The sequence below is a fragment of the Balearica regulorum genome, chromosome 23 (assembly GCF_011004875.1).
Source record: "Balearica regulorum gibbericeps isolate bBalReg1 chromosome 23, bBalReg1.pri, whole genome shotgun sequence".
Lineage (NCBI taxonomy): Eukaryota > Metazoa > Chordata > Aves > Gruiformes > Gruidae > Balearica > Balearica regulorum.
This window is the reverse complement of record NC_046206.1, coordinates 374,082-397,628: the sequence shown is the minus strand read 5'-3', so window position 1 is coordinate 397,628 and position 23,547 is coordinate 374,082. Positions and strand designations below refer to the sequence as shown.

At 41.0% G+C, this 23,547-nt stretch overlaps 1 protein-coding gene across 7 annotated transcripts in view; it reads left to right on the top strand.

Moving 5' to 3' along the window:
- The window catches only part of ARHGEF12 (Rho guanine nucleotide exchange factor 12), a 76,972-nt gene that overhangs the window by 27,864 nt on the left and 25,561 nt on the right, over positions 1–23,547 (top strand). For 3 of the 7 annotated variants that reach the window (XM_075774651.1, XM_010305683.2, XM_075774653.1), the window contains exons 2-15: positions 5,143–5,166; positions 5,903–5,991; positions 7,642–7,698; positions 15,029–15,127; positions 15,589–15,638; positions 16,441–16,498; positions 17,231–17,409; positions 18,007–18,084; positions 18,592–18,711; positions 19,333–19,467; positions 21,045–21,116; positions 21,904–21,996; positions 22,605–22,715; positions 23,213–23,311. In XM_075774651.1, coding sequence (XP_075630766.1) covers positions 5,143–5,166; positions 5,903–5,991; positions 7,642–7,698; positions 15,029–15,127; positions 15,589–15,638; positions 16,441–16,498; positions 17,231–17,409; positions 18,007–18,084; positions 18,592–18,711; positions 19,333–19,467; positions 21,045–21,116; positions 21,904–21,996; positions 22,605–22,715; positions 23,213–23,311 — 1,264 coding nt within the window. Of the gene's footprint in view, positions 1–4,753; positions 5,035–5,142; positions 5,167–5,877; positions 5,992–7,641; positions 7,699–15,028; positions 15,128–15,588; positions 15,639–16,440; positions 16,499–17,230; positions 17,410–18,006; positions 18,085–18,591; positions 18,712–19,332; positions 19,468–21,044; positions 21,117–21,903; positions 21,997–22,604; positions 22,716–23,212; positions 23,312–23,547 lie in introns of those variants that run through there. The other 4 variants (XM_075774655.1, XM_075774652.1, XM_075774654.1 and 1 more) reach the window with 4 other exon arrangements.

Genomic DNA, 23,547 nt, shown 5'->3' with positions numbered 1-23,547 from the left:
GCCTTCTAGAAGTGTAGCTGCCAGTTACACAACTCGTTTTGTCACCAAAATCCATGGAGGTGGTGCTGGCAAAAGGCCTCTCATTGACTAATTGCTTGGTGAAAACCTCCTGAAGTAGGATGATGTCATTTTAAATAGCCACGGTTTGGGGGTTTTATGGGTAGGGCTGATCGGACTTTGAGTTAACCTTTGGTTTTCCTCGTCTCTTTCTAAGTGTGTGAAAAAAGACGAATGGTTGAATCTGTAATATTTCTCATCCCTCCTGGGCTTGGGGTGGTTGGGGTGTTTTTGCTGCTTTTCTTTCAAATTTAGAATTCTGTAGGAGCGTTTGTCTGTAATAAGCAACGTCTTATTTAAATGAAACTAATAAAGCAATGAAGAAGCTTCTATTGCAACTGTTCATCTCCTAATTAAAGATTAGTTCTGTCAAGCAAGCAGTTTTTGGCTGTTCTCTTTTGTATGGGTTTCACAATATTTCTTACTCATCTCGACACAAGTTGTAGTAATTTATACTTGCATCGTGCAAACACACACAAGCTTAATTTCAGGCATGTGAGTAGTCCTGCTGAAGTAAACGGAACTAAAGTTAGGCACATGAATAAATGTTTCCAAGGTTGGGGCCCTTGTCTGAATCTAAATATTTTTGTCTTTGATCAGTTTTTGAGATAGCAGATACTTGAATTCTGGTAATATTTTAGTATGGGAGGAAAAAAAAAAAAAAACAAAAAACCCCAACATGGCTATCTGAATGGTGTGCTATTTATGGTCAGATATATTTTCAACCTCCCGGGCTAGAATGGAATGCTTTGTACTGTTGGAAGCTGGGAATCCTTCCTCGCTCTGATGTGTTTTGACACATTAAGTCTTCAAACTATCTTTTTCTGTCTTGGCTTCAAGGTAGTTGGTAGGTGCTGGTCTGAATACTGAATAGTGCGTGCATGTGTTAGCTAACTTGGAGAAATATAATTTTTAATCCACAGTGTTAGCAGCTGTAGGTGTATTTTTCTCACTTTGCTTTACAGTAAATAGATTTTCCTAATGCAGCATGACTAACAGGACGTACTTTTAGTAACTTGATGCATTTAAATTACTTAAATTATTTGACCCACTATTTTAAAAACAAAATGTGACTTGGCGTTTAATTGTTCTGGGTATTTGGGAGAGTGGAACAACTTGTTTGAGAATGTGCTGATGTTCATCAGTTATCAGACAAAATGTCTACAGGGTTTTATCATGTAGCCTAAACTTGCCAGCTAGATTTGGAATTAAGTCTCCAGCTGTTAACCGCACCCTGCTGTGTCTTCAGCTTGCATGGTGTTTATAATAGTAGGTAAAAAACATTTTGTATGTTATATACACTGCTGGATGCTATAACACAGCAAGGGGAGTTTCAGTACTACTTTCAGACTTAATACTACTACAAAGTGAAGTAAGTTGCACTGAAATACAAATAGTTGTTGGGTAAAGTCACGGGAGCTTTTCTGCGTTCTTTGTAGTCCGTTTAATCACTTATACTCTGCTTTCTGCTGTAGTATACAAGTGGCAGTGTGTTTGGGAACCGAAGAACGTTTTCAGCAAATCAAGAAGTGCTAGGTTCTATTCAGGTAGGAAACTGGGAAAAGAGGAGGAACCTCCTCTATATGTAGAGTGCTCCCCACAGGCTGGCTAGTGAGGATGTTAAGTCAGAATGGTAGTCATAGCTCAGCCGACTCTTCCATCTCTAACTTCTGTCATGTCATAATTCAGTGGCCTGGAATAATTTCAGGTGCAGGAGGGGAGCTTGTCTCTGGAGGCTGGGGAGCTTCACCAACCTAGCTTAACAAAGACCACCCCTTCCTACTCCACTGGTTTTGTGGAATAATTCTGAAGTAAAGCTAACGTGAAGGGCCTGGAGCAACCTCAGCCTCAGCGCCTCTGGTGAACGTAGTGTGTGTGCCCGGGAGGCTTCGCTGCGATGCTGAGCTGCTGCTTGCGGTGCTTCCCCACCACGTCCTCTCCTCCCTCCCCACCTTTGTAGAAGGAAGAAATGCAGGAGGCTGGAGGGCGGCCAGGGGCCTCCAGAACTTCCAGGAGCTGCTCCCCAGCTGTGCTCCAGCCCTGGTCCCGTGGACGCAGAGGGGACGGAGCCTGGGGGGCTGAGCTCAGGCATCGCTTCCTCTGGGTGTCATCATCAGCAAGGTAGGGATTCTTCAGAGCTAGCTGGCTCCTTGGGCATCCCGACCATTCGTACTGAAGTGCCGTGCCTACAACTATTAGTGCCAGTACAGCCTCAGACTAGGAAGCTGTGGGATTTTGGGTCTCGCTCAGAGGGACTTCTATGCTCACCGTAAAAGTTAAAGCACAGGAAAAATTCCTGATGATTTCAGTGCCATTTTATATACCAAAACTTCAGGGTTCTCTTTCTAAAGAAATAATGTCAACAGCCTACATGTAACTAGAAAGGTTATACACAACTTAACCTCTAAAATAGGACCTTTGCACTTCATTCTTGAAGAAATAAGTAACTTTGAACCAACCAAAATGGTACAACAGTGAACGAACTTTATTTTGTTCGTAAGTGGTTTCTCCTGCTGCAGGAACATAAGCCCGGAGTTCTGGGTACCTGATAAGAAACACTATGGGATAAAGGTTTTCACTTAAATGCTTCATTAAGATATTGGTTAGCAGTAGTAGGATTTTTTTCTGCAGTTCAAAAGCTCAAGTGCATTCGATAAAACATGCGCTGTAATTCATCTTGAGCGTCTTTTCCTGCCTTTGGAGGGACTATAGATTGTCTTTCCCTGGATTGCTTTGTCTCCTTTTCGGCTTTTGAATGAAACACTTGATTACTGCTGCATCAGTTTACCGTACGGTGTTCAGACAGGGTTAGGTTGGCCTGAGATGGCTCTTGTTTGCTTTGCTTTGGGATTCAGGTTGTCTGTCTTGCACGACGTTGTTCTTTACGGGCCAAAATTTGTAAATGGGAGGACTGAATGCTGAAGAGATCTGGCTTTGCAGGTGGAGCAGAATAAGGAGAGGCTTGATTAGCTACACATGTCTTATTTCGATCAGAGTGGATTTCCCAGACTTCTGAGATGAAAAGTGTGCTTTTGGGGGGAGGAGGAAAGAGGACTACCATTCCTCGTGGAGTCTGTATGCAACCTTTTTTTCTTCAATTAATTAACTTCTGTGCTGCTGTACCCATAGGTTCCTAAGGCTTATGCAATCAAAGGCCCTATCTGTCCGCTTAATTTTGAAGCCGTTGTTGTATTTCAACTAAATTTGATGCTGTTATCTATAAGATAGCAAGTGTCTTAATGTGCATAATTATTTTCAGTAATACGCAGACAACATTTTAATTTCACTTGCCTAATGTGTCATCAGCTGTTTGTTTCGGAGTTGCCATATTAGTGCATGCTTGCATAGGGGATTGGCATGCGTGAGCTGGCCAGCATTTTGGGTGTATACACGTTTAATGGCATACCTGTTATTCAAAGAGAGGGATTAAGTTGAGTCCATCTGCTGTATATCCAGTTATGTCTTTCAGGTAGTGGGAAGGGTGTCACTGTAGTTCTAAGACTGTGCTATTTCTGGCTGGGACACTCTATGTGTAGTTACCGAGGAAAAGAGACTAGGTGAATAGGTGAAAAGGTGCCCCTCCTTTGGAGAAAGGAGCTTAAAACATGAGGTGTGCATTTTGGGCAGTCGTCTTGGCGGTGCTCAAGGAATCTTTTGTTGTAATGCTCTGAAAAGCTCTTGGAGGATGGTTTGATTCTGCACGTTGGACTGGTTTGGTTGGACAGGGCCATCGCTCGGCTCAGTTGAGTCTGTGTTTCGAGCTGGTGTCCTTGAGACTATCCTGCACTCATGTTGTCTTTTTCTAACACAGACTTAACGTGGGACCATTGATCTCTATCAAATAGGTCTGTTTAAACTAAGCGATGGGGCGGGGGGGGGTGGGGGGGTGTTGGTGTTTTGTTGTTTGGTTTTTTTTAAGTTGAGTCATTTAATGCCCTGATAACTTTTGTGGCATTAGATTTCTCTTTACTTCAATGTCTTCCCTGCCTCCCTCTAACCCTCATCCCGTTACTTCTTGGAAAACCTGTATGAATAGGAGAAACCAAATGCAATAAGGATAACTGTTATGTATATGGGGGAAATTATCAGCTATAATAGTTGTAGGTGTCTTCATTTAGAACAAAAGGTGCCTTAGTTATCTGTTCTTTTCTACATGCACATACAGCTCTAAATGTTTGTATTGCTTTCCAGCTGAAGGATCTCAACACATTTAACAAGTAGGAATGGAGCTAAACTTCTGAAAAGTTCTGAGGAAAAAAAAAATAGTTCTGCTTTATGATAGTAGAAGTTGGTGCCTTAAGCTGAATGGCATACACCTTGCTCTGTCATTTTTCTGAAGTAATTAAAGAAAAAAAAAAATCCGTATTTCATAAATCCCACATCTTTTCCTTACTTAAAAAATGCGTATACACTACTTCTTCCCTTTAACTGTGGGTTTGTATTGCCTATGTTATCTGTATGTCCAAGTAAAAATATTTTGAAAAGTTAATGTAATTTCCACTTAACTTTACTCTGTTGTGCTTGTCTCAAAGATGGCAAGTTCATACAGTTTCGTGTAAATAGTCAGAGATCTTGTTAGGAGGAGGTGTCAGCATGAGCTCCGGTATTGCTAGATAACACAGGACCCACACAGGAGGGAGATAACCAGGATGCCTCAGCTATGGGAGATTTTTCTGTTAGAGTTTGGACCTTCATTAGGTACCAGGTACTCAGTCCATCAGCAGGACAAAAAAATCAAGCTACATTAATTTTTAGTGTATGGAACTAGTTGTTAAAGAGGAAGAGGATCCATGAGCTGCTATACTAACACAGACCCACTAAGTGCTGGATTCAAGAGCACGGATTCTGTGTCTGTTCTTAGTTCTGTTTGAAGCCTGAAACATACTGATAATAATTCTTTGCCTAGTTGAATCAACTGTAAATGGACTAATAACTGGCTTAAGTAGAATGACAAAAAAGACTTGTTCTCTTGTGAAGGTATTACAGAAGTGTAAATTAAGAGTATTTAAGCACTAGTGTTGATATCAAACATAATATTGAGGAACAAAAAAGGTTCATTAAACTTATGTTCTTTCTTCTTTTCAGGTTTCCTCTCAAAAAACCTACAAGGTGAGTTACTGAAGTTTGACTGTTTATCTGTATAGCAAATTATGATACAGCATTTTTGAATGAGCAATTATTTTAAAAGGAAAAAAAAATGTACAAACATAGATAGCAGTACCCATTACAGATGTGAGAAAATTAATATCCAGATTGAGACAGGGTGCCAAAACCATAGTTGGTGGTGTACTTAAAGTGCACGGCATAGTGTTACCATTAGCATTTCTGTTACACACGCCGGCGGGTCATCTTACCTGAGATTTGAGATGGGCAGAGAAAGTGACACTATGTCGGTGCATGATGTACAGACTCTTCCTCGGAGGGGGGTGTATTATAAATCTTTAATTATTGCATACAAAGATACTTAAGGTTTGCTGGGAGAAGAGGTTGAGTTAAGATTTCAGGAGTTTTTTCAGGTTAATATAACTTAAATTTATTTTGCTTTTAAAATAAAATACGGCCTGGTGTTGAATGATAAAGAGAATGCACTTGCTGTCACTAGTTTAGACAGTTAAGGAGATTGTTGCTAGAACCTTGAACACACTCTCAAAGATTCTGAGAGATATCATTTTTGCACTTGAATTCAGTCTGGGAATAAATTTTTTAGGCGAACTTAATGCGTGCACTTTAATCTAAATTCCTTGTTAGCAAACAGAACTAGCTAAGGATATTTCCGAGAGCCTCGCCAGTTAGGCAATGCTTCTGTGCTACAGTAGTCAGGATCCTCTGCTTTGGTTTGACACAGACACGGCAGCATTCTGAGCAGAGAGTCTCCAGCTGACAAGAAACAGAAGGTTGAACGCTGCAGTAGTACGCACGACTTTGATCCAACAGGTAAAGTCTTAAAACTTCACAGGTGAAAATCTAGACTTCAGTTTGAAAAGTACTGGGGATTGGAATAAAAATTATTTTAATGTGTTTAGAAGCGCGGTTTTCAGAGTAGTGGTGTTCTGCGATTGCAAAGCCTCTTTGAAGCATGCAGGCATTGAAGTGAACATTGGCTTGCTTTGAAATGTGCTCATCTATAAAGCAGCTGTTAACTGTGCAAGAATAAACCTAGATTAGTGGTATGAGTGAATAATTATAACTACTTCCTCTTTCAGAAAAGTCATTTTGGAATTTCAGTAGGCAAATACTGTAATTAGTTGTGAGTAGGTTTTTTGGCTGGTTTGGTCAAAGTGTGAAATTGGAGATGTTACAGGCTCGACTAGGGCTAGTATTCCTTGTTGCTTTTGGGGTTTTTTTGTTTGTTTCTTTGGGATTTTGTGGGGTTTTTTTGAGGCTTAGTGGATTTTGATCCATATCTGTCACTTGTAAAGCGAATTTGTACTTTTCAATATGATATATTTTAAGATAAACATCTGTTTTTAAAGGATCTGCGATCCTATTTTTTAACCTTCCAAAAGGTTAAATCTAGGTCAATTTGGTAAGCCTGTCCAGTGCTCTCTTGGAAATTACGATGCATGCAGGGATTCTTCATTCTCTCTCCGAAATACTAACCCAGTGACTACCCTGTATGTTTGTGAAATGCATGACAGGCTCTTGTCCGAGCCTCCTGGCCCCATGCAATGTGCGTTTTTCATGTCTGTGCATTCTGCTGTTTAGTCCAGTCTTTTCCCTGGGGCTTGTGGAAGAGATGAGAGTTGAATGTAAAGGTGGTAGAACTTGTAAAATCTGTTTTTGCACAAGACATTTAAAGCTGATGTTTATAAACCATCCTGTTTGTTAATGCTTTCTGCCACTAGCTGCATGACTCCTTCCTAGTGTGCACAAAATAAATTAAAATGGGCTTTTAATGTCTGTTTAAAAAAAAACCAAAGAATTCTGTAAGGGAGAAAACCTGAATTAGCGCTTGTTGTTTTTTCCTTTGTCCTTGGGATTAGATGATGTAAAATTACTTCAGGTTGGGGTAGGTCAGGGGAGGTCTTAGCCTATGAACCTGTTTTGTAGAAGGAATGTATTTGGTTCAGAAGCAAACTTCAGGAATCCTCTAATCTTGATTTGATGAAGGTCATTCCAATTTTGAGAGCTGGTACCTGGCACCACTGTTACGATGCTTGTGATCTGGTCTGATAGATCTGAACTCCATACTGTAGCCTTCATAAAATTCCTGTCTTTTTAAGGGGTGAGCTCAGAATGCTGAACTACTGTGTGTATGTCAATTACTCTGGAAATAAATGTTACCGGAGCTCCTATGCTTGGACTGGTTTTTATCCAGAATACTTTATGTAGTTCATTGCAGAGAACGTCTCTTATTTTGTCTTAGATTCTGTAATAGATTCTTTGTGATGTTACCTGTGTCTTCATGCTCGTATTATTCACCCCTTACTCCAAGTGTTTCACCTATGTTTTGTTCACATCTTATTTGTGTTTTGCACGATTTAACCTGATAAATCAGTCTGTGTTTTTCATGAAGTTTTTTTTCTCATGTTTGGTCTCCATATTTTCTATATCTCTCTCTCCTTTTCTCCTGCTCTTGTGCAGATAGCTCCTCCAAGAAGACAAAGTCTAGTTCAGAGGAGAGTAGATCCGAGACATATGGTAAGCTAAAGCAGCTGCTGCAGCCTTGCACTTTTGCAGTCTGCTCCATGCTTTCTGTCTGTGCACTCAAGGCTTTTATCCTTTACGTGATCCGCATGGTTGGCTCTGCAGCAGGGAGTGGGAAACTGGGTTTAAATGTTGCTATCAGCTTGTAGTTTTTTGTAGCGGCTGGAAACTAACCCGTACCTGGCAAGCAAAAGCTATTACCTGGATTCTGCTGTTATCTATTGATAGTTGGGAAGACTTGCTGGGGCTGCCCTTCTTGGAGGTCTTGTGCCACCGAGTACTTTTGGCGCTGTATGAGGACACAGCTCATGCTGGACTCCTGAAGAGTTTTTGTGGTTGTAGACAAGTCTGTGTGTTGCTCTAACTGCAGAGGTTAATCTGGCTGAGCCAGCAATTCATCTTTTTGCATTATTTGTAGAGCATCTCGTGTCAGTTCGTTATCATGTTTCACAGAAGTGGAAAAATGTATCTAAATAATTTAAAAAAATAGAAGATTATGAACTATACTATTATTTGTTCTGAAGAGGGAGCATTGGCAGTCCTGTGTTGTTGTGTATTACTGCTGTGTTGTGGGCTTGTAGACTGGAACAAACTGGCATATAACAGTCTGGGATAAGAGTAGCCCCACAGATCATTATGTTGTCAGTACACTATGGTGGGTGCTGTTGGAGAGAATGTCTACCAAATACAGCCTGTTTGTTCATCCTCCTCCTTCAGCTTACATCAGATATGTCAGTCTTCAGGCTGTGACACTCTCTCCATCCTACCTTTATGTTAATAGCTTGTTGAATTTCTGATGTCAAAAGATTTGCATTCATATCTCAGAAACTAGAAGATAGTAAGTGTTCACAAGTTGGTGGGTGGTCTTTTGGATCCTACCAGCTTCTTAAGACCCTTGAACCTAAGCTGAATCTGGCCAGTACTGCTACGTTTCATGTTTCTAAGTGTGCATGTCCAGCTCTGTCTTGACTCCAGCCATGGAGTCCATGCCTTTCTTTTCCTTTCCTGTTTTTTTTTTTTTCTTGATATTTAAAACAGTCTGCGATACCTTCTGATTTTTCTCTGTTGAGAAAATTGTTTGGTGCATAACCTGCTGTGGACTTTTGGACAGATGCAATGTTTCCAGTATCAGCTTTATCATTCCACTAGAATAAAACTTCAGGTGTTAATGGCTGTGATCCAACTTCTTCAACTACCTATGTAATACAAAATGATACTGTCGTAGCTCTGCTAAGGAACATTAAAAGCAAAAAAACCCCAAACCCAAAAAACACCAACCCTGAAGGGTTACCTCTAAACCAACATAGGCATGTTAGCAAAAGCTCTTTAGTTGGTGCAGTATAGGGAGGTGTGATCTGTTCCTTCTGTGAAAGAGATCTCTTGACTTCTCCTGGAATTTTGAATCACACACTTTTCTTTAAAAAAAAAAAAAAAAAAAAAAAGTATCACAGTCATGTTCCTCAGGGTGTGAGACTGTTCCTCAGAAACTGTAAACAGGTTTGAGAGTGCCTTGATTTGCTTCAGTAGAGCGGGAAACCGGTCTTAGGGACACCTGACTTGCTGCAGCTTGTATGTCTTTCTCTCGTGCTCAGAGAGAATGAACAGGGAAATGGCCTGCTTGAAAAGCATATATTTTGGGATGATGCTTCTGGTGAGCTTGCGTTGAGGTGTTGGCCAGTTCTTCCCTTTGCGAGGCAGATGCTGATTAGTGACAGCGCAGTCAGGTTGGCTAGATCACTGTGTCTTGAACCTGCATTGATTTTTGCCTAATGCAGCTTACCCATAATATACTGGAGGTGCTGTCAAACTATTGTAGGTTAATTAGAGGAAACATTTGGTATGCTTGATGGAATGTATCTGTGTTTATACTTCTCCCTCAGTCTGTACAGTGTCCTGGTTTTTTATGTATGGCAGAAAGAAACATGACTTCCTAACATAAGCCTTTACTTCCCCCAAAGTTTCCTGCAGATGGTCTATCCGTGTCCAGTATCTATGGGAGCAGTTTCCACTCATCCTTCCTTTCCAGTAGCCTTTGCTGTGTTGGACCTTGCCCTGCCTTTTGTCTCTAGCCTCTACTTTTCCCAGGTTCTGTGGTATGTGTAGAGAAGTCTGCTGTTTGCTTTGGATGGGACCAAACTATTTAAAAACCTACAGGTAGAAATACTGTACTGATACTGTTCTTGCTGGTGACTGGATGTTAGCTGGCTCCTTTGGCTAGCCATTGGCAAGTGAATAATAAGAAAGTCTTGAATGACAACAGGAAAAGGAGGTGTGGCTTTTGTGTATGTGTTTGTTCTTACCTCTTGAAATTCTTAATTAAGGAGCAAGAGACCAGAATTTCCTGAAGTATGTGAGTGGCTTGAGGGGGAGAAGGGAGGCAGAGTGGTTAGGTAGGGAAATTGTTCTAATATACAGAAGTTGATTTATAGTGACATGAAACTTAGTGTGTGATATTTTCTTCCATAAATCCAACCATCTCATATCTATGTATGCAACAAAATTTAAATGATCAGGAGAGAGATTGAGTGTAGTTTCAGATATGCTGTAATTTACTAATTAGTGCCATAACCTCCCACAATACTTGATACCTGTTTCTCGAAGTAGAAATCTTGTCCCTTAAATGAACTTAAAATTGAAATTAGCTTTCAGGGTGGTAGGCGAGATAACCGTTACTCTTCCTGTGACTTGGTTGCTGTCCAAAGATCTCTTCCTTTATATTTAGCAATAATCAGTCTCTGGCCCAAATATTAGACTAGACTGTATATGTACCCTTTCATGTATTCTCTCCAACTTTGTGATAAGGTTTTAAATCTTTTCGTTTTGAAACCCCAGATTGTACCCCTGTTGAGATGTTTTCAAATTTAACTTACTCTTCCTGTTTTGTTTCTTGCACTTCTTGTCAGCCTTGTGTCTTTATGCTGTGGCCACCATTTTTCCAGACTCTTAAAAGGACTCCTGGGAGCCCCTCATCACTACCCTTATAATAGCATGAAACGGCTGCGAGTGCAAGGGGCGCTGGACCACAGGGGTTGAATGTGTCGTTGCCATGGGAGCAGATAGTCCTATTTATCATGGTTAAAATACATGGTTCTTTTCTTCCAGAAGGGTTACCAAGCCTTGTTTTATGAATGGTATTCAGTGCTGTCGTTATTAACAGTTCTATCGATACACTATACGCTGCACTAACTTCAAACAATCTAGGTTTTGCTCTGACTTTACGTGACTTCTGTTACCAGGTTAGTAGAAGAATCTGAAGAATGCTGCTAATACGGCATTTGGTATGAAGAACGCAGTAATAACTGGAACTAGGTGAAATTCAGAATTTTGTCTATTGAGAAATTTTCTTTATAAAAGCTGATCATTTTATTTATGTTGTGGAGCAAGGTTTCTGAAAATACTTTATAGAAATAAGACTTCCCAAATGAAGTGAAACACTTGGACAATCTCAAAACCCGAAGGAGTTTGTTTTTGTTTATTGAATGATTCATTTCAAATCACTGTATTAAATTTCATTTTCCCATTGTGGCCTCATGCCTCCAGGGAGGTTATAGTTCACAAGTCTCCTCCCATGCCATGTCCACACAGTTTGATCAGAGGAAAAGCTGCATTGTGTTGTGGGAGATGTAATTTATGTTTCCATCCTCTCTGGTGAGTCAGGTTTTTAGAATGAACCTCTGCTCTATTTGTTGTGCACTGCTAGGGAGATGAAATTTCCTATTTTGTTGAATAACTTCCAGATATTTAGGATCTGTAGAAAAGAAGGAGGTAATTGATCTCTTTATTCAAGAAGTTCTTGGACAATCAAAACATGTATCGCAAAACTGTTTGAGAGAATCATTTTTACCATGGTGTGTCAGTGACCTTCAGAAGTTTGGACGCTACCTTTCCCTGTTACCCAAAAGGCACCTTTGTAACAGGGCCGGGAACTGAGCCGTGATGTCGCAGAGGGAATAGTGCCACCTGCTGAAGAGTTCATCGCCTTAACTTTTCCTGCAGTTCTTTTTTTTTCTGAGACTGGTAATTTCTAACTGCTTTTGTTTCTAATCTTAAACCTCTTTAACTACGGCACGCGGTTAGCTGCTTTACTCTACTCTTGGCTTGAGGCTATACCCATGAGTCTGGGGAATTATAATATGCATGAGGATGAAAAAGAATTTTCAAAATTTTTTTTTCTCTGCAGGATTTTGTGAATCCACTCCAGATATGAACATGTAGTCTGATTTTTGCGTACTTAAAGCATAGTTACAGTGATGTATCCTCATTTCATGCCATCAGGATACTGTCATGTGACAGCAAATCTGCGAATAAGATTATTATTGATTTGATTTTTGGGTACCATCAATGATGAGTTGTATTGACCTTGTAATCTTTACTAAGCTTCAGCTGGAAAAAGTGAAATATCACGGTAAGATATTTCAAAATGAATGACTCATGATTTCCATCCAGGGAACGCCAAAAGTTGGAACGCAAAAGCAAAAAATGTGAATGAAAAGCTGATTGCCACTTGCTAACATGGGCTCTTCAGTGTTGTCCCAAAGTCATAGACTTTAATTAAAGTGGATGGAATCGGTTTAGTTAGTAATTTGATGTAAGAGTTCCTGTATGTACCTGTGATACCCAGGCGTGACAGGAACAGCTATTGAGAACTTTAACGTTGCGTGTCATTGGGCTCTCAGTGGTTTGTGGCTTTCCTTTCAGTCCATTCCAGAGTGTCTGATGAGGTGTTCAAGGTACAAGATGTGGGTTATGAAAACATCACTGCTCTGGTCTTAAAATTCCACCACTAAGCGTATGGCAAATTGAATGTATTTTACTTAAAGAACAAAAGTGAGCAAATGAGAGATTTGGGGGGTTTCTTTGCTAGGTTTTCCTCACACCAGAGTAAAAGAGAGCGCTGGGAGGTTGCTCTTTTTAGTCTACCTGGTTAAGACAGGGAGTGCTATCAAAGCTGATCTAGTTCTGCAGGTTATAGTGTTATCTGCAGAAAACTTTCAGATAACTTAATTAAAATCTCTATAAGACTGCTGCATATCTCCATCAAGCACAGTGTCTCTCAGCTGGCCTACCTAGGCCTCCTTCCAGCCTTCTATATTGAGTTAGGAGAAGGATTAAGTGCTGCCTTCTTTGTCTGAAGGGAACAAATACAGGGAAAAATCAATTATGGACTAATTTGGGTTTGAGTTGTCGTAATTTCAGTTGCTTCCCCAATCTAAAATTAAAAGGTGGTCTTGGGTGAAATTGAGACTTGTGATGTGAAACAGTTTAACTTAATTATTCTTGGAACTTAAATTATACTCTTGTACAGTCAGTTTCTGTTGCATCTCCTACTGCATTGTCTCTGCTTTGGCATCAGGTTCATTCAAGGAGGAGGCTTATCAGTAGATCCAAGGGTTATTGGTTCTGGAAAAGAAATTCAGTGAAAGAGCAATGAGTACGCAGAGCTATACTGTGCCTTTAAACACAGACAGTTCTTATGAGTCAAAGATTAGTTAGTGTCTTACTCATAAAACCTGTACGGCTGGCAGCAGAGTTTAAAACGAACTGTTTTTATGAAATAGCATATGTTCTCTTTCCCACACCCCACCCTGGGGCATCATTCTTGTGAAGTGAGACTTGAAGAAGCTTGGTCATATAGAAAAATGGGAGGTACAAAAGGGAGAGGCATGTTCTTTCACTTAACCATATAAAGAGGGTGCAAAAGGTGGTGGGTTTTTTCCCTCTTGTCTGCTTTCACCTGCATCCGTTCCATCAACTTACTGCAGATCGCTATGTATAGCATAATTTGCTTTTACGTGATCGGTAGAAGGGGAGTTACTGGGATATGGTACTGCGACCAGACTGCTGTAGAAGTGCTGGAATGTAACCTTTTCCACAGCTCCCACACCCATTTTCATATATACCATGCTGGAGGAGAACAGGGCTGACTGGGCAGGCAGTATTTTCACTTGAGGCTCCTCATTTCCATTAGGAGTAGCTCGAGAGAGGTGAAAAGAGCTGTAGTGGTGTGAGAGTAATTTGACGTGGGTATGACTCCACACTCTGTTACGATTCATTCCTTAAAAACGATTCCAGAAAAGACAGTCTTGCTAGGACAGCATCTTCACAATTCCCTTTGCTCCCTCCATATTAAATGAAACTGCTACAATTTTGGTATCCAATTGTGGAGAACTCAAATTCTTTCTCACGATGCTGGTGTAAGAATTTTGCCTGATGTGGCTTTAGAAATGAAGCAGCAAAGCAAGCTGTTAGAAATAAGGGTGATGTTTAATAGCTAGTAGTTTCTGCTGTGTAAATAAAAGAATGTAGTGAAGCATTTTGCAAAGTTCCTAAAGTTGCTTTTCAAGGTAAGGGCTCCATTGTGGTAGGCTTTTTGCAGATGCTTCTAGGAAAGTGTTCTGCAATGAATATGCCAGGACTGTTGCTCTGTTTTGTTTCTCCCTTATTTCATTTTCAGGTGAACAATAGACACATACAACATTTGACCTTCTCAAAATGGTGCACCTACTACATACCTTTATCTCAGTATTTATGCTCACATTATACTGAGTAATCGTAACACCCGGAAACAAAACAGTTTGCCTTCAATGCCACGCAGCAGGTTTAAAGGAGGAGCAGATTCGAACTCACATCTCCTGGGATTTTGGCCCTGTACTTTAGTAGCTCAGGGGGAAGCGTGGTCTTGATTTCAGAAGTCTTGTTCGGTGTAGTAAGTGTGGCTTGTACTTCTTTACTGCTGCTGTTCTGGTTCTGTGCAATATTTTCATCTGCAACAGAAGGCGCCCCAAGATGAGGTTTTTGCTGAGAATTGGGAGAACTTTTCCTGATCAATAAATTTCTTTTAGTCCAACCCAGTGATGTTAGTCTGAGAGATTTGTGACGACTTTTTTAGAGTAGCTTGTAAAAGCTGTTTGGTGTTTTCGGTAGTGTACTAGAACATGACAGCCCTCTCCCGTACTTTGAAGAGCTATTAATACAAAGGGAAATTTGTGCTCATTAGTTTGTGTACGTAGCTGCTGCTCTTTAAAAGCTGCTTTTACCTCAAGTTGTCTCTGATGTGCCAGAGCTGTCTGCATCTCTGCTGTTGTATATCTGTTTTGTGTAACTGAAGCAATAAGCTTGACCTGTCTTGACATTCCTATCTGTTTCTGGACTGATGCCCTGTTTCTGTCTCTCATATATTTTTCCCTCTGTTGTATTGTACCAGTTTCTTTCAGTGCTCTGTGATTATCTAGGAGGATAAGGTTTTGGACTGATGCCTAGCTTGTGTCTCTCTGTATTTCTCTCCTCCTCTTTCTTCTGCCCTTTCCCCACCTTTCTTATGCAGGTCTTGTTCAACGGTGTGTTGTTATCCAACGGGATGAAAACGGATTTGGGCTGACAGTCAGCGGAGACAATCCAGTCTTCGTGCAGTCCGTCAAAGAAGGTAAGCAGGCTTGCTAAATGTGCTCGCCAGAGAGCAGCATGGAGGGTTTTCGTGTGAATCAAAGAATCACGTGCACGAGCTGGAGGAGAAAACTTCAAATGCCTTTCTCATGGGTGGGATGGCTGTAGCTTAGGAATAGATGTGCAAGGACAAAGAGCGTTGCACTGTTGGGATGCAGCGAATCGCCTCCTCGCTGTCTGATGCATTTGGAAACTGTCCTCTTGCATCTGAGAGGAAATAAATGGCTCCTTGAAACATGGTGGGATTGTGGCTTGGTGTATCCACTGCAAAACAAGAACAGAACTGCTCTAGTCTAGATACTCAGAGATTTTAATCTGATAGGGAGGAAGCTTGGGTGAGTGTGGGAAGGAGCTTTGTGTGGAACTATGGAAGTGCTTAAACTATTTTTGCTTTGAATGGTTCTGTTAAAATTGGACCTACATGATTTCTTGCCTCTCTAGATGGAGCAGCCATGCGGGCTGGAGTGCAAACTGGTGATAGAATTATCAAGGTAAGGGCATTCAAGTCATCAGAGAAATGGATCCTTCGTATTTACATGAGCTCTTTCCCTGAAAGAATGTGATTGATATACGTCTGCTGTGATGTTTGCATTTGCCTGTGGGATAGAGGAATGGTCTAAGTTTCCATGTTCTGGGGATACCAGAACAGTAACCACTGAAAGCCCGCTGCTGATTGTTAGTTCTGTTGTGGAGATCGCTCTCGTTTCAGAACTTTGTGGACAGGTTCAGCATCCTACAAAGTTCAAGTATCACGTGTAAAATAAAAAAAGAAGTGGCAGGGGGAAAGAAGGAACAGAGAGCAAATAAAGTCTTCTTAGATTATTGTTTTTCCCCTAACTACCCCTGGATCAGTGTTCTGTTTCAGTCCCAAACAACTAAGAAATCAAGTCAGTAACTAAAAAGACATCTGAACTATTGCTGCAAAATGATGGTTGTGCTACAGTAGCTACTGACACAGATAGAGCTGGGATTTCAACTAGGCATTTAAAGTGATGAATTAAATTAGCTACCCTATTTTTTTTCTTCCCAGTCAGAGGTGGATTGCTTTTCTTTCTCTTTTTTTTTCTTGGTGTTCTTTTGGTATGTATAGTTTTCTTTTTGCATAGCCGTGTTCAACAAGGTAAGCTGTTAGATGGATAAATTGTTTATCTCTTAGTGTCTTGAAAGACATAGTAATCGGGGGGGTGGGGAATATTGTTCCTCATTCTACTGCTTATTGTGTAGTGCGTGGGTACCTTTGGTTGGAAATCAGTAGCTAACCACTGTTAACTTTCTCTTCCTCCCTACCCCCAGGTGAATGGCACTCTTGTAACACACTCAAACCATTTGGAGGTGGTAAAGCTGATCAAGTGTAAGTAAAGGCAGCTTACTATTTTTGTCACTGTGCTCCTTTAAAGCATGAAAGACATAACTTTAAAGGACCAATGACCGATTCAGCTATCAAGTGACCAGGATGAGGTCTAACCATGCCCCATGCTGAGAGATAAAGGGTGTGTATGAAACAGTGAAGTGAAATTGGGATAATTTTGACATCTCGAACTTGAGCTGATACACGCTTCTGCAGTTTCTCCCTAGCTTGCTGTTCGAAGCTACCATCAAACCTTGCCTACACATCTTCCTTTCTTTTGATTCCACCTTAAATACCATAGCTATTCAGGCACTCTTAATGTTGGTTACTGTATGATGCTTGTAAAGTACTGGCGTTTCTAAAGGCAGTGTGTTCTTGGTTGATTTTCTTGTACAAGGAAGAAGGTTAGTGGTTTCTTCCACTCTAGCACGGTTTATTTTGTGGCTTGCGTATGTATGCTATAAATGCAACCTGGTAAACGTAACCTGATAGACTAGAAATTGGATCGCGTGCTTTTATTAAGGATGATTATCATGCAAGTTTTTGGATTACCTGAAATTTAAACAGATTTGTAAACCAGAGCTGACAGTTCTCTCAGGTTCTCTGGTTTGAAGAACGAATGGGTGAAGAATGGTCTGAGTTTTGTGTCTAGGGTGAAGTGGCAACCAGAGAAACAGCAGCCATAGAGTTCTGCAAGTGCGTCTGAAATGTGAATTGTTCTTTTTCTCCCTGCAGCGGGTTCCTATGTAGCTCTCACTGTTCAAGGGCGCCCACCGGGGTCGCCCCAGATTCCATTAGCTGATTCTGAAGTGGATCTGGCAGCATTTGGGCATATGTCTCCCATCATGACATCTCCCCATTCGCCTGGCACATCAGGAAATGCAGAAAGGATTACTAGCCCCGTGCTTGTGGGGGTAAGATTTAAAGCTCTCTTTGCAAAGAACCAGTGCAGCAGTGGAAGAAATGTAGTCGTATTTTTTTTCTTGAATTATTTTGTGCTGCTTGCACAAATCACAAATGGGAGTTGGAATATTTGTCCTGCCACCCAGTGGGCGTTTAATCACATGGGGAAAAACATTTTGCAAGTAAAAATACCCAGTCTCATCTGAAATAATACAAAGACAGTTGAGGGGTTGTTCACAAGTTTGTCTTTGAGGTGCACTGCAATTTGCATGATGTGACTTTACACATCGTCTGGTCCAGTCATGCTGTAACTTCTATTAAAAAGTGGATTGTAAGGTGTGCAGATGTGGCAAAGAGGAGAAGGGAAACCAAATAAGCAAACAGTTCTGGTCTTTTTTTTTAATTTTATTTTTTATTAATGGGGATAGCTATGTTCAAAAGTAGGAAAGAATTCATAGGATATGATTTAGGAGTTTGAATTGCTTCTTGGAGGATTTTTTCAGAGCCCATGTTTATGAAGTAGATGAAAAGTGAGCGTATCCATTTTCCTTATGTTTTTTCCCAGCCACACCAAAAAATCTGACTCTTAATCTTTCCGTATTTTCTAGGAGGAGAATAATATTGTCCACAACCAGAAGGTGGAGATTCTGAGAAAGATGCTACAGAAAGAGCAGGAGCGGCTGCAGGTACTGGAGTTGCATGAGTTTGAAAGGGATGGAGGAAAGTATGATGGAAATACAAATATCAGGTTTTGAATCATTGCTTAGTAGCATTTCCACATTCCCTTGCATAGCTTGTGTTTCAGCTGAACTTTTTTAGATACTGGCCTCACTCTTACTGATCAGCTCTTGAGTGTTTGATCCCTTACAGAGTAGGAAAAAATTTGTGGGAGCTTTCTTTAGTGGAAATGTACATACATATCCATCAATCTGATCTAATCCTTGGGTAAATAAGCATCTTTGACTCTTACTGAGAGATTTCAATCGATCTCTAGAATGCATTTATTTTCATATGGCACAAGAGAGGGGAGAGCTATATAAAATAGACGTTCTGTAGCATCTAGTTGGTAGGTGTGCAGATGTGCTGTTTATTGTTTAAAATGTGTAAACGGAATGAAGATTAGTAGTAGGTTGTAGTTGTAAGCTTTGACATTGAGGAAATACTGAGTGAAAGCTCATAAAATTATTTTTCAGTCTCTGCAAGAAGAGTACAGCCGATCACCCACCACACGACTGCTCAAAGAGATACAGGAAACGAAGAAGCACATTCCTCAGCTGCAAGAGCAGTTGTCCAAAGCCACAGGCTGTACTCAGGTAACAGAGTGTGTCAGGCTTCTCTGTGGTATGTTCCGGGTAAAAATTCTTGGGGGATGATCGTGTTCTGGGCAAGCAGGAGTTCCCTGCCACGCTCTTCTGTGCTTGTACGGGCAAATTGCACCCCCTAGAGTTCAGACCTGTAATTAGGCTTGCAGAAGCTGCCAGGCAGTACAGGGCAATGTCAGTATGTAAAGTAGACTTTACGATGGACTTTCAAATCACCCGTGAAAAAGTGCTTTTAAAACAGTAAGTGCAAACTACAACATGTTTATTTGTCTGTCAGTACAACTTAAAGGAAACCTGCGAAGTCATTCTTCAGTGGAGAGTGAATAACTGGAAGCTTAAAACAGCTTTGCTTTTGCCTTTTAAAAAAAAAAAAAGTAGATGATATTATTTTTCCCCTTTTTCCTCTGCCTATAATGTTATAAATCCTGAAAACTTGGTGTGATTTTCTGTTGTCTTCCCTAGAAAAGCTATGTAGCCTTTTCTGGATACACGAAAAAAGTTTCTTAAGTAATGTGAAGTAACCAGGTTTTGCAACAGCTGATGTTTAAGGATTGTCTCTTGAAATATTCTACTTGCTCTGTGCTGTCTTTCAACCCGCTTTATCTTTTTTAGGATGGAGTCTTGTCCTCCAGGTCTGTGACGGAATCGCTGCAGCTCAGTGAAGTGGAGGCAGAGAGCGGGGATTGTGTGACCAAACTGGATTACAGTGGTGACAGCCCCTCCCGACCAAACAGTGACATTGCTGATGTGAGTCTTGAACAGCTCCATGACTTTGCTTCTATACCTTTTGGGTTTGTTTTTCTTGTGCAGATTCTTTGTTTGTGCTGTCCTGTGTATCATACATATGTGCTCTGTCTCAGTAGCGCTGTGTATTACTAGAATAAATAGACTTTTCAGTACACAGCAAAAATATTTCCCTGAGGAAGCGTACTATATTGGTCTTCCATTAGGGACTGGGAAAGAAATAGTGTGGGTTTTTGGTTTTTAGCCAGGCTTAGATTTTCCTGGCACAATCCCTGTAACCAGACAAAGAAAGATGGATGCCAGCTCCTTTCTCAGAACTCAGAGATGCCAATTAGAGTATCTTTTAAGAGTATGGTAATGTTCCGATTGCGGTAGCTGTGACTCAGATCCAGTCAGTGGGCAAGTTGCCATGAAATTGGGAAAAGCCTTACTTCTACCAAGTGAGTTTCAGTTATTGCCAACAGCAAAGGCTCTTAGTCTGTTCACTCATTCGTTATCAATCTGTGTGCTCATATGGTCTCCCTATTGGAGTGCCTTAGCACCTAATCTTTAATTAAGTCACTATCTGATTAGTGCAGAGGAATTGAGACTCTGCTTGGGTTTTGGTCTAGGTTTGTTGTTTAACTTAAGGATATGGGAGCTAAATTTGTAACTAGCAGCTGGAAGTGAAAGTAGGGTGGGTCAGATATACCTCCAAAATGTGAACATACATGACAGTGTTTTGAAACGGTGCTCCTCCAACTCCAAATCTGACTATGTATTACTCATGTTTGTATATAATAAATGCAGAACAAAGTTCATTGCTATCTTCCTAGTAAACTTAATCCTGTCAGTATTGTGGATGATCGACGCACCAAACATTCAAGCTTTCAATCCAAAGTCACCCTGAGAAACTTAAGGATTGGGGGCAATAGAAACCTCTGGAAGTTTCACAGGGAGTCCAGAGTTCTACAGCTGGGGTGAACTCCGTGCACCAATACAGGCTGGGAACCAGCAGGCTGAGTAGTAGCCTAGCTGAAAAGAACGTGGGTGTTACTCTGGGCACACTGAAGATGAGCCAACAGCACGTGCTTTTGGCAAGTAAAGCCAAGTGAGTGTCTGCTGGCTACCTGAGAAAGAGGATTGCAGGTGGAGGGAAGCTCCTAGCCCCTTCTGCTGGGCGTTGGTGATACTGCACTTGGAATACTGAGCCCTTCGCTGGAGCCCCCTCTTCAGTGGGGGTGTTGAGAAAAGGGCTTAGTCAGAGAGCTAGCAAGATGGATGCTACATAAACTGTCAGAAGAGATGGAGAGAGTGAAGAGAAAGCTAAGGACAGGTGCACTAGTAGATTTTATGGCTCTGCTGTATTCTATGTCACTAGCTTTCTTATTGAAACTGCTTCTGCATTTGGTTGGTTTTGGGGTTTTTTTGGAAACTCTGCATGTAGGTCACACAGTTTGGCTGCTCATACCTCTGATGTTTAACAGTTCACTCTGTGAGAAAGGAGAAGTTTTGGCTGTTGTGGCTGAAAAAATTATCGTGCAGTTCTCATTTTCCTGGATTTGCTGGTACTTACCGGAACTAAACTTCCTTTTTTGCAGAGTCCTCGCAGTGGCTTGAAGGAGCGGATTTTTCCAGATGAGAGCCCAGAAAAGACTGAGGTTCAAGATACTGTGAGTACAAAGCATAAAGTGTCACAACAGCATCTCCTGTAATGGGCCCATTAAAACCTTGCTGGTTTTCCCCCACTTTGTAGATGGAGCATGCATAAAATTTGCTTTAGAAAATAAAATGCAATTAAAATTGTGCAGGGAAAGTTAATTAGCTGAGTAAATGTTTATGGAGCTTAAGAGCAGGCCCATTTAGAGGCGAGAAATATATGATAAGCAGTAAAACAGCTGGACCTAAAAGAGGTAGAGCAGTTGTACATATTTTATTCCTTGTGTCCAGCAGTAAATGAAACAGTTTTTTTTCTTTAGGATATTTAGTCATTACAAGACTGCCATTATCAGGGATGGCCTCAAGAGTCAGTAAAAGTGGAACATAGCAGAAAGTGCATGCCTATCTGAACATATTATTTTCTTCCTTAGGATGACTTCTGAAGTATTTTTCCCCTTATCTGCTTGACTTTCCAAAGTCTCATTGCTCCATTTATACTAAGATGGCATTTGCCATATGCCGCATGCTTAGTGTGCTCATGTCTGTAAGATAATGCAGTTGTTTTTGAGTCATCTGATTTAATGTTTCTGAATGCTTGCAGCTTGGGAGAAGCATTCGTAAGGGGATCTCGCAACTCCAAACTTGGACAGGGTTGTGTAAAGGCACATGAGTTTCCACTGAGTTTTGAGAAAGAGAATAAAATTTTAGTAGTATTTCTAACTTGGTAAAGAAGGTTTACTGTGCCAAGAGAGTAATAGCACTGCACATCTCTTCTCATCCCTTGCTCCCCACTCACCCCAGGATTCCCAGTCCAGTGTTGGCAGTCCTTTATCCCGAGTGGGGCCTCAGATCATCGGAGCAGAGGATGACGACTTTGACACTGAACAGGAGCAGGTGGGAATGACTTTTAGCCTCAGCCACCTTCTTCGTCCTGAGCCAAAATTGTTTTCTTCTGCGCCTAAACTACAAGTGCTTCATGACTTACTTTTATTGAGCAGTTCTTGTGTGGTGAATTAAAGAATGTGATTCCTGTTATGGCTGAACTTGCCAGATAAAACCATTTGGGGAGTTTATGACAATGTGCCATCTTTGATTGTTTCTGTTACTCTTTCTTTGCTGTCATAACTTCAAGCTTTCTAGAAATTAATTTGCCTTATTTAATTTTCTTTTGCTTATTTAGTTGCTATTAAGTTCTGCGTTATTGTCACAGCAGTATAGCTGCTGTGGGTTTTGACATATTTATTCTGAGTTATTTTAGCTGTCCTTTGCTCTGAGTTATATTTCAGTGTATTGTACTCAGTGTTCAGGAGAATATTTAGAAGAACTGTTCCCATTGTATGCTCTTCTTGGGATGTTAGAATGGCCTTGCAAAGGTTCTGGAATTGATCAGGTTTTATTTTAATTAAAAAAAATGAGGAGCTAAGCTGTTGCAACAAGACTTCTTGGTTTTTATCACAGTAGCTTTCTTGAATAATTCAAATAGTTTCCATGTACCTTTACAGATTAACGGACAATGCAGCTGTTTCCAAAGCATAGAGCACCTGAAATCTCGTCCAGCTCACCTGGCTGTTCTTCTGCATCATGTGGTGTCCCAGTTTGACCCTGCAGCATTGGTAAGATGTTCTGGAATTGTTTCCAAGGCCCAAATTGGTAGTCTTAACCAGAGCGTATCAGGATTTCCTTGTCCTTGTGTAGTGCTGTCAGTGACATGGCTGGTTAAGCAAAGAGAGAAAGCAGATCCTGTGTCGGAATGAGAGTATTTCACGTGAATGAGGAGGAGCACAAAGACCGCTGTCTCCCTTACATTCAGCTGTTTAGGAATAAGTATTTAGCTCTTGAAAGCACTTCAGTCCACTCTAAGGTGGTGGAATTAGTTGTTAATGGGGAAGGTTTGATCTCTCTCTAACTCCCCTGCCTTTCCCTTCTCCGCTGATTACCAGGCAGCCTAGCTGAGGTTAGTTGAGCAATCTAGATGGTTCAAGGTAGCTAGGAAGAGTTTCAATCCAGCAATGCTGAATTCCTTGAAATATTTGAAAGAAAACTTGGAGTTAGGGATTTTAGAAGAGTTCTCCTGGTATCACTTAATTTCTTCTCCTCCTGTTTCCCACAGTTGTGCTACCTTTACACAGACTTGTACAAGCAGACCAACTCCAAAGAGACTCGGCGTGTCTTCCTTGAGTTTTACCAGTTCTTCTTGGACCGAGCTGCAGTAGGTTCCAGTCATTTCTCTCATTTTCAAGCATATCATAGAATGGTTTGAGTTGGAAGGGACCTCAAAGATCATCTAGTTCCACCCCCCTGCCATGGGCAGGGACACCCTCCACTAGCCCAGGTTGCCCAAAGCCCTATCCAACCTGGCCTTGAACTCTTCCAGGGAGCCAGGGGCAGCCACAGCTTCTCTGGGCAACCTGTGCCAGGGTCTCACCACCCTCCCAGGGAAGAATT